Source organism: Cetorhinus maximus, chromosome 1 (genome assembly GCF_964194155.1).
Source record: "Cetorhinus maximus chromosome 1, sCetMax3.hap1.1, whole genome shotgun sequence".
In the NCBI taxonomy this organism is placed as follows: domain Eukaryota; kingdom Metazoa; phylum Chordata; class Chondrichthyes; order Lamniformes; family Cetorhinidae; genus Cetorhinus; species Cetorhinus maximus.
Window position 1 is genome coordinate 66,811,533 of NC_135879.1, and position 15,871 is coordinate 66,827,403.

The window sequence follows — 15,871 nt, forward strand, 5'->3', positions numbered from 1 at the left end:
GTACCAATCAGAGTTACAAAGCCTTGTCTCATGGGTATCTCTAACTGGCTCCTAACTTAGAAAAGACCTTCCTTAAAATGGCCACCCAAGGCTTCCATGGCAATACTTCCAAGTTACCAGACTGAAAACTGTCCAGCTTCTGGGATCTCTGAGATGGTGCATACAAGTTACCTATAGACCCCTCCAGTTCAACAGACGGGTACTACAAAAGTTGCTCATGTTCCCACAAAAAAGTCCTGAGACAGAGGTGGCTCTCCTTTTATGGCAGATAGCTCCTTGACAACGTGCTGGGATCTCCCAAGTTTCCCTAGTGTTGTGCTCTGAGGGGTGTTGTTCACCTGTAATGTGCTTCTTTACTGAGACAAAGCAAAATCACACAGCTTCAACAATTGGGTGGCTTGATCCTCATCATCTTTTCCACCATCATCTTCTGGTGCTCCATGTTGCTGTGGTAGATCTACAAGAAATGAGAGTAGAATTTAACAATGGATGAGCATCATCTCCTTGAGGTTAAAAGACAGAGTAAGATGTGCTATCAGATACTTCTCGGAAATGCAAGGGCGACAATGCCCATTTTCAGTCAATAATCTGGCGCAGCAAGCTGCAGATGACCTTGCTGTCTCCTGTGGCAACAGCTGAGCACCTCCCCATAAGCTGCAGGCCTTTCTTTTCAAAGTGAGTAAGATACTGAAGGTTGGGGTGTCCCTCCAATGACTGCCTTTAGTGAGCTTTATGTGTCAGTTTGTCCTGCAAGCTTATCGAGTGTATATTGGCAAGATTACTTTTAAAATTGGTATGGGAGAGTTTATCATTTCTCTTTGCAATTTTTTCCTGTGCCTTTTTTACTTCTTTTCTCTTTAGCCTCCTGAACCCACTCTCCTGCCCTCATGCCTCTGTTCAATTCCCCACCCTCGGGTACTCTGCCTTCCCAAATCCCTATCCCAACTCTTCAATAATCCTTGATTTACGTCTTCTGACCCATCCTTGACTCCCTCTTAGGTAAGCCTATAGCTTCCCTCTGTGCCTCTCTAGGCATTCTCTGAGGGGCTCATTGAGGTACTTATCAGTGCCTCCACATGAGCAGCAACTGCCCCATCCTTTTCTCTCGCTCACCTACCCGCGCAGCACAGCTGCTGGAGGCTAATCTTGCCAAACTCCTCCCTGTCTAATTCACCCCTCCCAGTGCTGACCCTTTTGACACTGCCAGTAGATCACATCTCACCACCCCTGTCTTCATTCTTGCTCCAGGCTGACCTTTCACTTGTGAACAGGCTCTTGCTATCCATGAGCTTATTGAGGATGATTGCATTGATGTTGTGGCCTTGATAGAAACTTGGCTGAGGGGTAAGGACACATTCCCTCTAAATATAACCTCCTAGCCTGGCTATACATTCAACCCCATCTGGGTTATCGTGATGGGAGTGTGATGCCTTGACCTGACCCCCCCACCCCCACCCACCCCCTACTCCTCTGGCACTTTCCCCTCCTTTGACGAACTCACCTCTCATTCAAAATCCTTATTCCCTACTGCCCTCTAAGCACCATAAAAACAATTTCAATGAGATAACTTCACTGCTTTTCTCCCACAGCCTCTGCACCTTGAGGCATCTCATCTTTGGTGTTTTCAACATCTTTCCCAATTCATCATACTCTCTCTCCTCTGACTTTACTGCTCTTTTATCATCCTTAATTCCTTCGTTTTAAAATAAAGGGTACAATTCTAAAGGGGGTACAGGAGCAGAGGGACCTGGGTATCTATGTGCATAAATCATTGAAGATGGCAAGACTGGTGCAGAGCACAGTTAATAAAGCATACAGTATCCTGGTCTTTATTAATCAGGGCATAGAGTACAAGAGCAAGGAGGTTATGTTGAACTTGTCTAAGACCCTAGTTCGGCCTCAGCTGTATTATTGTATCCAGTTCTGGGCACCACTATTTAAAACTGATGTGAAGACATGGAAGAGAGTGCAGAGAAGGTTCACGAGAATGGTTCCAGGGATGAGAAACTTTGGTTAAGTAGATAGATTGGAGAAGTTAGGACTGTTTTCCTCAGAGAAGAGAAGGTTGAGAGGAGATTTAATAGAGGTATTCAAAATCATGAGGGGTTTGGACAGAGTAGATAGGGAGAAACTGTTCATAATGGTGGAAGGATTGAGACCGAGAGGGCACAGAGTTAAGTTAATTAGCAAAAGAAGCAATGGCGGCATGAGGAAAAACTTTTTCACGCAGTGAGTGGTTAAGATCTGGAATGTGCTGACTGAGAGTGTGGCGGAGGCAGGTTCAGTTGAGGCGTACTTGAGGGAATTGGATTATTATCTGAAAAGGAAGAATGTGCAGCTTTACAGGGAGAAGGCAGGAGAATGGCACTAGGTGAATTGCTCATTCAGGGAGCCAGCGCAGACCTGATGGGCCAAATAACCTCCTTCTGCGCTGTAACAATTGTGATTCTGTGAGTCCTCAGAGGAGGGCATGCACTCTGAGGATGCACTAACGTTTGACCTTATGCATGTCCTCCACCAGCTAGATATAGTTAGCACGTCACATGGTGAGGAGCACATTGCATGTGAGCAGGAGCAGGTGCTGGAGATAGGGACAACAGTGGGCAGCCCCTGTTGGAGCAGTCCCTGTTGGAGGGCATGGTATACTGCAAGCTCTACTCAGTGGATCTCGATACTGATCCTTGGGGGTCATTCACAAAAAGAGCATTTCTGGAACAGCAACAGGAAATGTATGTGCTTCTGTTAGCATTTCCTGAGACACTGCACACCCTTGGAGAGAGACTTGAGGAGTCCATCTCCACAATGAATGCCATGATGTTTCGTGTATTTATGCTGATCTCCATTTCCATGGAAAGAGTGGCTGTTTGGGTTTTGAAATGCAATGGTACTATGTGCCCCATCTGGCTTTCTGTAGTCAGGTGACCTCTGTCATGAGGCTGTCTCTGTAAGCTGACATCTTGAGATCAATTCAATAAAGACTTGCAATAAAAAAAATGAGAAGCACAGCTGTCCTTAAACATAAAACATGGTGTCAGTAATTGGAGATAAAGTACAGTTTTTAAAATCCTGGAAATGCTTGAAATGGAAGGCAGCTAGAAAGGCACACAGAAATGTTCAAATCTGCTAAAAGCTGTTGAAAAGAGACTAGAAAAAGCAAAAAAAACTGAAGGCTGGAAGTAAAATACTCAGGAAGTGAACTTGGCATGAAATTTTCCAATCCCAGCTCCTGTCGAATTGAAAGGCAATATTTAGAAAAACTGGCAGTTTTTCCACTTGCAATAGCAAAACTACGAGCTGGCAATAGAGTTAATTAAGAAGCTGGAACTGTTAAGAGTAGCCCTAACACTACTGGGGAGGGACTGCTACAAACTTTATACTGCCCTAAACCTAACCAATGAACAAAGAAAACAGAAGGCAGAGATTTTGAAAGCCTTGAACGAACGTTTTGAGACCTGAAAGTTACTTATGAGTGCGATGTATTCAACACTAGGGGGGGAATCATCCCAGATTTGTATGAGGTGCAGTAGCAGATGGGAAAAAGAATGCAATGGTGGCTTTTCAAACTGTATCATCTCAATTAATCATGCATTCCTGGGGAAAATGCCGTTTCGATGGCAAGTAGCCTCCAATTCACCCATCATGCTGTCACCTCCCCGCTTCCTCACATCAGGCACCATATTTAAAGTGCAGCCACATGCATACATCTCAGTGCTTCCAGCCCAGGACTGCTACACTGAAGACATGGCCTTGAAAGGCAAGGAGGCTGAAGCCCCCCAATTTAGTGATGCTTCCCTGGAACACCTTTTGGACACCGTGGAGGCCCGTCGTGATGTCCTCTAACCTGCTCTGGCAGCAGAAAGGGCACCAACATCACCGATCCGGCTTGGGGAGGTGGTGGCAGCGGAGATCAGTGCCAACGCCCTGCAAAGGAGGGCAGCCACCTGGTACCGCAAGAGGATGAATGATCTCCGTTCCGCCAGGGTAAGTTACTCTTCTCATCATTCTCAATTCACACACTCACGAACCCATCAGACATCCACAGGGATCTCACTCACTGCCAGTTCAAGGAACATCACCATTCACCCTCTCACACACACACCTTCATTGTCCTCAGCACATCCATAGGACCACTCACCACCCACACATGCCAGGTATATTTATCATCTGGCCTGCTAGGTGTCCTGCTTACACTCTCTCCATCTGTATTCATGCAGGACAAGCTGAAACACAAGACAGGGAGGTCGCAGACTGGCACAGGAATGCCCAACATCAAGGTTCTAACAGACTTTGAAAATAGAGTCATCCAGCTGGCCGGTGAGGATCTGCACCAGTCCTGTGCTGACAGTGAGGTCAGCTGTGCTCTATCAAATGAGGATCCAGCAGTGCAACATCCATCAGGCAACCATGTTGTGACTGCTGTATCCTGTTTCACAGGCCACTGCCATGCACCAATTATCTCTCCTTGCTTTCGCAGGCACATCTGGGAAGGAGCCAAGGGAGTCTATGACCCAGGTCCTTGACTCAAGTGCCGAAGACACCTCAGAAGAGGAATCTGATGAAATCCCAATTGAAGATCCATCACAGCGCTCACCCATACCCTCCACCTGCATGAGACCTAGCTTTAGAGTAGCCTCGGGGTCACAATCTGGTGAGCACATCGCACTGTCTGATCCACAGCAGGCGGTGGCAGGGACTTACCAGGTTTCCGGCACTCGGAGGACTGCTGGAGGCCATAAATCTACTGAGTCCGAGTCAGATGATGAGCCTCTGGACTCGGTCATGTCACATGTTGCTGTAGCTGCAAAGGCAAGCTTGGAAACATCAGGAATGGAAGACCGCTGCACTCTTCAGATTGCAAGGCACGATGGAGGAGTCTGTCCACCTTCAGGCTGAGGTGATAACACTGGCATTGCAACGCACCGAGGGCAACACTGGTAGGATGGCGGCCGCTATGGAGACCTTGGTCCAGGACGTCACTCCTGCACTGCTGCACTGCAGCAACTCCATTGCTGATGCCATAGTTGGTCTCCAACTGTGTCAATGCGAGAGGGGTGCGGGCAGCTCAATCTCACTCCAGTTTCCCCTTCTCCTCAAGGAGTCAGCCAGTGGCCCATGGGCATCCATAGACAGGAGGATCAGGAGGTGCACACCCCCCTCTCCCAGGGCCATCCACACAGGTGACTCTGGGAGTGTCTGGCTCATCTGAATCCCCTCTTCCTGTGACCCGAGAAGCTCCAGCTCCACAGGCCAAGGAGGATGCCATTGCACACAGCAGGACCCCATAAGCAGCCCAGGGCCCTCAAGTCTCAGCCCTCCAGAGGACACCCACCAAGATCATCACAGACAGGGCGTAGCAGTGAGCAGGCTGCCTCCACCTCCGCTGTGGATGTCAGGGGGGAGCCAAGACGTAGTGGCAAGGTTAGAAAGGTTATGAATATGTAACTCTTGAGTCCTCCTCCTTCAAGGGGAGAAGGGAAATCCACCACAGCATTAATAGTAGTAACAGCAAACAGCAAGAGAAAACAGCAGCAACACCAGCTCCCAACTGCAGCTCAGGCAACAACGAGCCCAATCAGGAAGATGTAAACTCTTTTTGAGTCAACCAAATAAACTAAACTAACAAAATTTTGGACAAATTAAAAAGCAGCCCCTTAAACGTAGACAAAATTTAAAGGAAACTTACAAACATTAATCCAAAATGTGAGTAAGTGGGTCAATAAAACACCCCAGCCCCGAAAAAAAATGCAGGCATCTTGGGAGTCCATGAACTGACACAACCTGTGGTTGTATGGAACTGTGTGCAACATCCTCCACCCTAGGTCCCCGCTGGAAAATGGGAGGATACTGGCGTAGAAGGCCCCCCACTGGGGACCTCTGCCACTGGATGGCAAAAAGGTACGCCAGGGTGTGTCTGGGCAGCGAGCAAGGGCAAGGAAATGAAGGATGTGCAGCAGCAGCCCATGCAGGAAACCCCTCCACACTGTGCTAAAGGGCATGGAGGGCATTTCTGTGAGGCGACTCAGGTTGCAGGGCACGGGCTCCGAAGGGAGGTGTCAGGGTTTGGGGCCAATGTGCAATTTTGTCCGAACAGGGTTACACTCAGACAGAAGACCACTGCGCACCTGCACCACCTCAAGACCCAAAGTGACGTTGGGGCCAAGCATGAGCGTCCGAAGGTCTTGAATGGCATTGGCCGCGAGCCGGATGTCCACCGACGCACGTTGCTCCTGGTCACCCCGGCAACCACAGCCCTCCTCTCCGCCAGCCACTGAAAAGGGCAGGAGTGCAGGTTCCTGAGCAGCGGCTCTCTGACAAGAGCCACTACTCCTGATGGTGGAGAGCTGCATCGTAAGGCAACCATGTTCCAGACTTTGATCGGGTCCTGGTAAAAGACGGGCAACGCCTGCAAGGAGCCACGAAGGCCCCTCTGCTCTATAAACAGGAGCTGCACATCATAATTCAGGCCGTGCACCTGGCGGAAGAAATACGTCGCCAGGGCACACCATCTCAGAGGGGGCTCAATGTAAAGGTATTGCTGCAGGGCCTGAAGGCGGAAGGTCGCCACCAGCGCCTGACCACCCTCCCTAAGCGGGAGGCTCAGAACCTCAGCAGTGGCCCAGTGCAGCCTTTTGTCCCAGGAGAAGTTGACAAACATTCTCTGGATTTTTATGACAAAGTCCGGGGGAGGGGTCAAAGTGACTAGCCAGTACCACAACATGGCGGCAATCAGCTGGTTTATGATCAGCACTCGACCCCGGTAAGACAGGACTCATAGCAGTCCTGTCCAGCACCGCAGGCGAGTGGTGACTTTGGTCTCCAGCTCCTGCCAGTTCACCAGCCAGGATTCCTCAGCAGGGCAGAGATGGACCCCCAGGTAGACGAGACTGGTCCTGCTCCAGGTGAGGGGATCCATCTGCCACTGACCAACCAGGAGTCCAGAACACTTACCCCAGTTGATCTTGGCAGAGGACATGGCAGGGTAGACCTCCTGGCACTCGTGCAACCTCCACATGTCAGCTGGGTCGCTGAACATGAGGAGCATGTCATCGGCGTAAGCCAAGAGGACCACCCCAATGCCCGACCCACACAGAACCAATCCTGACAACCTCCCCCGCAAGAGGCGCAGGAAAGGCACCATGCAGATGGAATATAATTGGCCAGACAGGGGGCAGCCCTGATGCACTCCTCTCTCAAAGCGAAGGAGCATCACCAGTGACACATTAACCTTAACTAGACATTCTGTGACAGTGTACAGAAATCAGATCTGAGCAACGAAATGCCCGAAACTCAGAGTCCTGAATAAATATTCGTGATCCACCCTATCGAACGCCTTCTCCTGGTCAAGAGACAGGAAGGTGCTCGACAGACCAGCCCTCTGGGAAAAGTGGATAATACACCGGACCAGATGGATGTTATCAAAGATGGTGCAGCCCAGGACCGTGTAGGACTGGTCAGGGTGGATCATGTGGTCCAGCACGGTGCCAAGGCGAGAAGACATTGCCCTGGCAAAGATCTTGTAATTAGTGCTGAGGAGGGAGACCGGGCACCAGTTCTTCAGCTGGCGGAGATCCCCCTTCTTAGGCAGCAAGGCAATGACTGCCCTGCACCACAAGTGGGGCATCTCCTCGGTAGCGATAGTTTCCACCAGGACCCCCGCACAATCGTTCCCCAGGACATCCCAGAACGCCCTGAAGAACTCCACGGTCAGCCCATCCAGCCCCGGGGACTTGCCCCTGGAGAGGCTGTCGAGGTCGCCGGTCAGCTTCCCTAGACTTACAGGGGAGTCAAGCTTTCTGGCTCCCTCTGGACCAACCTGCGGCAGGTCCTCCCAAAAAACACTGTAAGCATCCTCTCTGGACAGATCCAGAGAGAACAGGACAGTGTTACCATGCCCAATGGTATGGCCTAGATACATAAGTTGTAATTTTGCAAATTCACTTTCAGCCAAGTTCATCACCAAATTAGCTTCTTGTAGTTGAGTAAATAATTCTTCCAGATACTGTAAATGCCCCTCCCACGTCTGACTGAAAACAATTAGATCATCAATATAAGCCGCACAATTGCTTAGACCTTCAATTACTTTGTTTGTCAGTCTTTTAAATGTCGCAGATGCATTCTTCATACCAAATGGCATGACTTTAAACTGATATAGCCCACTTGGCATCACTAAAGCTGATTTCTCCTTTGCCCTATCTGACAACGGTACCTGCCAATATTCTTATAGCAAGTCAATTTTTGTGATAAATTTTGTTTGTCCCACTTTCTCAATGTAATCTTCCAACCATGGTATGGGATATGGATCTGCTTTTGTCACCGCATTCACCTTTTGATAGTCCACACACAGTCTTTGTGTTACATCCGGTTTCGGTACCAGTACAATAGGCGAACTCCAGTTACCGCAACTAGACTCAATGATATCATTTTGAAGCATGAAACCAATTTCTTTTTGTACTTGTGATAACTTTGCTGGATTTAATCTATAAGATTGTTGCCTTATTGAAGATGATATTTCTATACATACATCATGTAAAGCTAAATGTATCTTTCCCAACTTATTTCCACAAATAGATTTGTGTGACTGCAAGAGCTTTTCCAAATCACTTTGACACTTGCTTGGAAGGTAACTCAATATTTCACTTAAATTTTCAAGCACCCCCTCATTATCCAATTTGATTAGAGGAAAATCAATTTCAGAATCCTGCACTTCTACCTCTTTCTCATCATCCACCATCACTAATATCTCTTTTTCTTCCTCTTCCCTGTCAAAAGTACTTTTTATGTATATTTACATGACACACCCTCTGCTTCTTTTTTCCATCTGGAGTATTTATTAACTAATTTGCTTCACTCAATTTCTTTTCAATCCTGTAAGGCACTCTAAATCTTGCATTTAATGAATCACCTGGTACTGGTAACAAACTAGTGCTTTCTCACCAAACCAAAACTGTGAATTTTAGCTTTCTTATCTGATTTCTGATATAACTGTTTTAATTGCAAATCATTTTTCTGTAATTTCACTAACCTCTGAGCTGAACTGTCCTGTATTCCTTCTTCCTGAATAATGTTATCAAATACATTGCCAGCTAATTGGATTTTGACACCTTCTTCTTGCCTTTGAGCTGTCTTGTTTGTCTTGTTCTTCCCTATGAGCCTTGATCTCGTTACAATACAATCAGGAAACAATCCAGGATGTTCCTTCTGTAATACCTCTATTGAAAACACTTCTACAGGCTGCTTAACTACCATAAGCATCACCTACATTTGCGATCCAGCTATATCATTACCCAGAATAAATTGAACCCCTGCAATGTGCAATTTTTCTACCACTCCAACTATATCTTCAGCTACTTTCCATTTGCTCTTTAAATTTACCTTCCACAATGGAATAGATTTAGCATCTCCATGAACGCCACTTATTATTAACTTCTCCTGCAATAATCCCTTTGAACAACAAATATCACTATCCCACAACATTAAGGATTGATTAGCCCCTGTGTCTCTTAAAATTTTAACATCTTTACCGACTTCACCCTGTACACATGGAAAGACTTTCCCTTCACATACAAAATCTTTAAACATTTCTGCAACCTGCTCCTCAGAATTGTCTTGAGTAAATTGTGATCACATTCCCACTTCATTACCTTTCACTGATTCTCCCTAATTCACCTGTACACAAAACACTGGTTTTTCCCATGCCTGCACCTCAGAACCCACAGTACTTTTACTTCCAGAGCTTTTCTGTACCCCAACAATCCTAACAGATTTTTCCTGCAATCTCCAACACACTGACTTTGTGTGCTCCACATTATTACAATGAAAACATTTTCGAATGTCACTTCCATCTTCAGCACCTTCCTTTTTATTCTGAGAAAAAAACTTCCTGGGAACTTCCAGCTACTTCTTCTCTTCCCTGACTACCTGCCTTCCTTTCACCTTCCCACTTTTTATCCTTTTCCAATTTGAAATGGTGACCAAATAAAATGTTTAGCACTATGAACCAACTCATAATCATCAGCTATCTCTACTGCTTGTCTTACAAAATCAATACTTTGCTCCTCCACACGAGTTCTCAATACCGAAGGGATTGAATCTTTAAATTCTTCCAAAAGAATTACTTCCCTAAGAATTGCATGCATTGTCTCTATTTTTAATGCTCGTATCCACTGGTCAAAATTACTTTGTTTTACTCTTTCAAGCTCAATATAAGTTTTCCCAGGCTGTTTTCTCATATTCCTAAATTTTTGCCTTTATGCTTCAGGAACCAATTAATATGCACTCAAAATATCCTTTCTCACCACACCATAATTCACCAACATTTCTTCTGATAGTGAAGCATATACCTCATGTGCACTGCCTAACAACTTAGACTGTAATAATAACATCCAGTTTTCTTGTGGCTATTTCATTTGTTTAGCTAGTTTCACAAATGAAATAAAGAATGCTTCAATATCTTTTTCCTCAAACTTTGGAAGAGATTGTACAAATTTAAACATTTCCCCACTGGGTTCTACTCTAAGGTTAAATCATTTCTCACCTACTGGCATCTCTTTTTAAACTGCCAACATTTTCAGTTGGAATTCCCTCACTCTCTTTTTCTCTTCCCTCCTTCTCTATCTTCACAATTTCTAATTCCCTTTTAAAAGCCATTTCTCTGTCCTTTGCTTCTAATTCAAGTTTTTTCAGTTGCAACTGAAGTTTCACTACCTCCAGCTGTGACTCACTAGTGTCAGGTTTCACTTCCAAATGTAGATGCTGTGCTATACTTTTAAGTATATCTGATTTTATAGCACCCTCAGGTAACCCCAATTTTAACTTATCTGCCCAACCTGTTAACTTACTTTTGGTTATTTTCTGCAACCCAATCAGAATTATTTCTTCTATTCCCAGACAAGTCTTAGAAACTGCCAAAGCCAACTTGCAGTCTCACCACTTCTAAAATACCTCAGCAACTCCTGAATTAAAAGTGCTTCTCGTACTCGTAGCATTAAGGTTCACCAATTCCAAACCAATCAAGGAATTAGAAATATTTTTATCGCGGATGAGCCCCCAATTGTTATGACCCAGCAGTTTGGTAAAGCAGTTATTTAAAAATCCCAGAGGGAAACTTTAAATAACTGTCATAACCTACATTTGAAATGGTATGTTTGAGATACAACTGTAAATTCAGGAATCAGACCACCAGTTCTCGAGAGGTATTATATTAAACTAAATGAAACATTTTATTGATTTACACGAGTTAAATATATATACATGGCTACAAATTACTACTATCATAAATTTTAACAAATTCCCAAACTAATCTCCATTAAGGCAACAGCACCCATAACTTTAACCAGACACCAGGCAAAGCATTTTCATCTTACAAATACAAAATGAGGTTCCTCTCATTTTGGTTCCTGTGGAGACAGCTGTAGGCTTACAGTTACTTTGATCTTACATTGCCTCTGCACTGCACACACAAAAACTGCTATCAGTTATATCCAGTATATCTCACTGAATGTAAATTCTCATTGTATCACCAGCCTCTTTGAACTCCACCTCTCATAACAATAAAATCCCTTTATAGTACCAATTTTATTAGCAATATAAACATATTGCTTGGTCTCTGTTAGCTATGTGCCAGATTTCACCCCAATTCTTGAATGCTCTATTCAAAAAATGCAAATGCACTCTACCTCTCTTACATCTCAAAACTAGTATACATCAAAGCCCCCAGACTAGCTGGCTTTAATCCAATTAAGACACACCCACAGACTAAACCTCTATTTTAAAAGAAAAACATTTTCCAATAATATTATGGGCATTAATAGGTTCATGGCACCCACACCAGATTGTGGTCCGAGCGTGGCACCTGCTGCACAGAAGCTGACGGAATGCATGACATGAACGCCCTGGAAACGTAAAGGCTGGATGCTCCAATTCCAGGCGACACAGAAGTGAAAACACTGGAATCAAAATGGAGTTATCGCCAGGCATCCACCAAGTCGAAGGGCCTGACCCCCAAGATCTCCAGCTGAAAATGTGGGGCCAACAAGATAGCCGTCCTGCTAAAATTGGAGGCTAGGTGACTCATGTAGACGCAACCCCCCACCCCCCCACCCCACCCCCAGCCACTCCAGGAGCCACGTAGCTTTGTATCCCGGAACGGTATGGGTTTCCTGCAGGAAGCACGCCGCATACTTCCCATCCCTGAGGCCCAAGAAGTTCTGGAAACTGCGCTGTGCGTCCCTGCTGCCATTGATGTTGAGGCTGGCTATGGTAGTCTTCATTGTCAGAAGTATGTGCTACCAGCACCTTGCCTAGTGTGAGAAGGAGGGGACTATTTTAATCCTTCCTCTCCTTCAGGAGCCCAGCAAGGAACATATGGACCTTCCTCTTAGTGTTCCGGTCTAACCCAGGGGCCTTGAGGGCCTTGCGGGTGGACCAGAACACAAAGGAAAGGAATGCCACCGGTCCAGGGTCAACTGGACCCTTTCTTGGCGACCACGATTATTCGCTAAAAAATCCTGGAGCTCCCATAAAGGGATGAGGGGAGAGTCAGTGGGGGGGCACCAGGGGATCCACCACCTCACATGACAATGACTCTAAGTCATCCCTGGTACTCACCACCAAAACCCATCCTCCTCGAGATTGGTGCCCCCAGGTTCTAACCCCTCTCCCGTATAGAATATGGGGGCTGATTCGGAGCTGCCAGTCGGCTCCACCTCCACCTCGATCCCACTCCCAGGATCAAGGGCACAGGAGTCCTCTCTGGTCTCCTCTTGGGGATATGGGCCAAAGGGCGGAGGTGGCTCAGAGCACCCCCCTCTCAGGCACCGGGTCGCCCGGCGAGTCCAGAGAAAGCTCCAGAACTAGGACGGAGGCGCCCAGCACTGATGATTGGGAGGGAGCTGGGAGGCCTTCCTCACCTCCACCGCCCAATGACCCAGCGGTTGGGGCAATTAATAGGGTGCCACAGTCCCCTGGCGGGCTAGATGGCATCTTGGGGGTACAAGGTGGGACAGGGTGGGAAACCACTGCAAGATCAATATCCTCACCGACCCCCGAGGGGCCGTGCTCAGGGGATTGCAGCAAGGGGTCAGGGATTTGGGCTCCACCTATAGGGCAGAACCAGGACTTACGGGGTGGAGACACCGCCACCTCTTCACTGGGCGAGGGGACGCATCCGATCTGGTGACTCGCGAGGTCCTCCCCCTCTGAGGGGTGGCGTCTTTTCCAGGGTATGCTGGGGAGACCTCCATCTGTGAGGCCCCCAACCCCTGGTCCAGCCCCTCTGGACGCTCTGCCCTCTGGGGCTTTGGCTGGTCTATCCCTTGTAGAACAACCACCAGCTTGGGGTCACACGCCCCACGACCCAGGAACCCGTACAGGGATAACGCCAGGCCCAGCACATGGTGCTGAGGCACACAGAGGCCCGGGAGCACGTGCAGACACATCACCAGGGCCAAATGATGTTTTTACTCCCGAGCCGGTGTTTTCAAGTGTCTGGGGATCAGGGCAGGTTTGGGGGATTTGGGTGGTCTGGGTGGCATCCTCCAGGCAGCGGGTCTTCCTCCGCGCCTTCTTAGAGCACGGGGCCTCTCCCCCTGCCTCACCGGCAGCCGAGATGGTGGTGGCTGCTGGTAGCACCTCCCCTTGCGGGGAGGAAGATGGAGTGGTGGCGGGGAGGGGGGGCGGAGTGGCGGTGCCAGCCATGTCCGCCTGTTGCTGGCGGGCTTGGAGGCAGGGCAGTTCTTATGGACGCGCCCTACCTCCTTACAGGCATGGCACCGCATGCCGTCCGCAGTCCAGAAGACCCGGTAGGCGGCCCCCTCCTATTCCAAAGTAAAACCCCCCTCTGTGTACTCCTCCCGGGCCAGGCGGACAAATACCTGGTGCCGGAAGGAGTACACATGTCAGAGGGCTGCATCTTTGAGGCCGAGCGGGATCGGCTCAACCCCCAACCTAATTTCCCACAGTTGATGGAGGTTGGGGAGGAGGAGCCCACTGGGGACAAAGGGTGGGACTTTGGAAATGATGATCCTCTGAGCAGTGGCCTCCAAGGAGGTCCACCGCCAGAAAGGTCCCACCCACAGTGAGCCCCTTTTCTAAAGCCAGGTGCACCACCTGCTCCCACCTAAAGAAAATTATGGCTTTGCTCTAAACTTTCGAGGCAGCAACTACAACTGAGGGGCCAATGACACCAGCATAGCCTTGACGCACGCATCGATCGTCACATCGGGATGGGTGTAGTTCTTGACACCCAGGGTCTTAGTAAGGAGCTGGAAAGGTGACGGGGCCGTGGGAGCAACTGCTCCTGCATAGATTTTCTTGGGGACTCCGCCACCAGTATCAGCACCACCTCCACATTCACCGAGAAGGCCCGGTTACAGGCAACCCTGTCGCAGCCATAGGGGCTGCGCCACGCATACCCCAAGCTCTATATGCAAGAATATCCCACCCGTAGGAGAGGGGAAAGGATGGTGTGACCTCACCCTCCGGAGTGGTGAAAACAACAAGAAGAGGGGGAAAAGGACAGGGAAGCACAGGGTGGCTGGGTGTCATTTGGTGGGGTGGAGTTGGGGGGGTGGGGGCCTCACTGGTCTTCCTGTGGGGGGAGGACGATGTCTTCACCAGGCAGCTGGTACTGCATGGCACACGGAAATCAGCACCATTCCTCTTCACCAGGCAGCACCAGCTACGTGGGCTTAGGTGAAGTGATGGGGTCTGGGGTGGGATTGTAGCTGCGGCAAGATCTTAAGCAAACACACACACCCCTTCTCCCCAAGTCTCTGCAAATACCTTCTTTCCTCCCCCAACAAAGCACAATGTTGTCTTCTGCTCCTGCCAAACAAATGTCCAGACACCCACCTCAGGCGTTATTTAATGAAAAATCCTTGCCTCCTGGCCTCCTTGTCCCACAGCACCTCCTCTTTCTCTCCTCCAATTCTCCAGGCCTCAATAGGCCCTCAGGCCTTGCAAGCTTCAGGCCCCTGCAGCCCCAGCAGCAACACCAGCAGTAGGACTCACACTTGTTGATGTTTCCTGGGCAGCAGCAACACAAAGGATGGAAGAAATCTTGAGGAGCCAGAGGGAAGGCAGCAACACAATAACTCAAACAGCCACAGCAGCAAGAGCAGTAACTCCTAGCTCCTTTCAGCAACACACCCAGCACGCAGCTGCAGCAGCAGCAATGAGCCGTACCTGTGTCCAATCAGGAAGCTATAAACTCTTTCGAGTTATCAACAGTCACAGATTGCAACTCTTTCGAGTACAATCACAGTTCTTGGCTTCCGGGAGTGGGACATGAACCCACAACCCTCTGATTCAAAGGCAAGGGAGGAAGCTATAATTTGCACAGCCTGGGCACGGCTGTTAATCACTTGGACACCATTGTCAATTTTGTAATTAAGCTCCCAAGAACGTCTTCTTGCCTCTGGTTCCTTGCCCTAATGAGCAGTGTTCCTGTCACTCAGATGTGAAAGCTTGTTCCCGCACAAAATGAAGGCAGGTGTCTCAGTCCAGGGACTCTTCCCTGTCCAATTTGTAACCTTCAGACCAAAGTGATGTGTTATGATTCCAGCTGAGGTTACCATGGGACAAGCCTGATCCCAAGGTTGAGCCCAGCTTGATAGATCCTAACTTTTATTTGTTAATGTTTCGAGCCTTCATGGCCCTTCGGCAGAACTGGAGCATAGTTAGAAGAAGGGAGAAATATAAATTGGTTTAAGGTGGGTGGGGGGGGGGGGGGGGGGGGGGGGAGAGACACATTGAGGGTGTGGTGTGGTGATTGTGGAGATGAGCAGATAATCAAAAGATGTCACAGACAAAAGGGTCAAAGAGGTGTTGAAGGTGGTAGTATTTGTCTGAGAAAAGTGCTAATTAAGAATGG

At 48.2% G+C, this 15,871-nt stretch overlaps 2 protein-coding genes across 2 annotated transcripts in view; both read left to right on the top strand.

Annotated features, from left to right (window-relative positions):
- Window positions 1–15,871, top strand: part of fgb (fibrinogen beta chain) — a 285,364-nt gene that overhangs the window by 141,293 nt on the left and 128,200 nt on the right. The window lies entirely within an intron of this gene.
- The window catches only part of LOC144680621 (uncharacterized), a 188,906-nt gene continuing 187,638 nt past the window's right edge, over window positions 14,604–15,871 (top strand). The window contains exon 1 of the mRNA XM_078542247.1: window positions 14,604–14,691. Within this exon, the coding sequence (XP_078398373.1) occupies window positions 14,604–14,691 (88 nt within the window). The remainder of the gene's footprint in view (window positions 14,692–15,871) is intronic.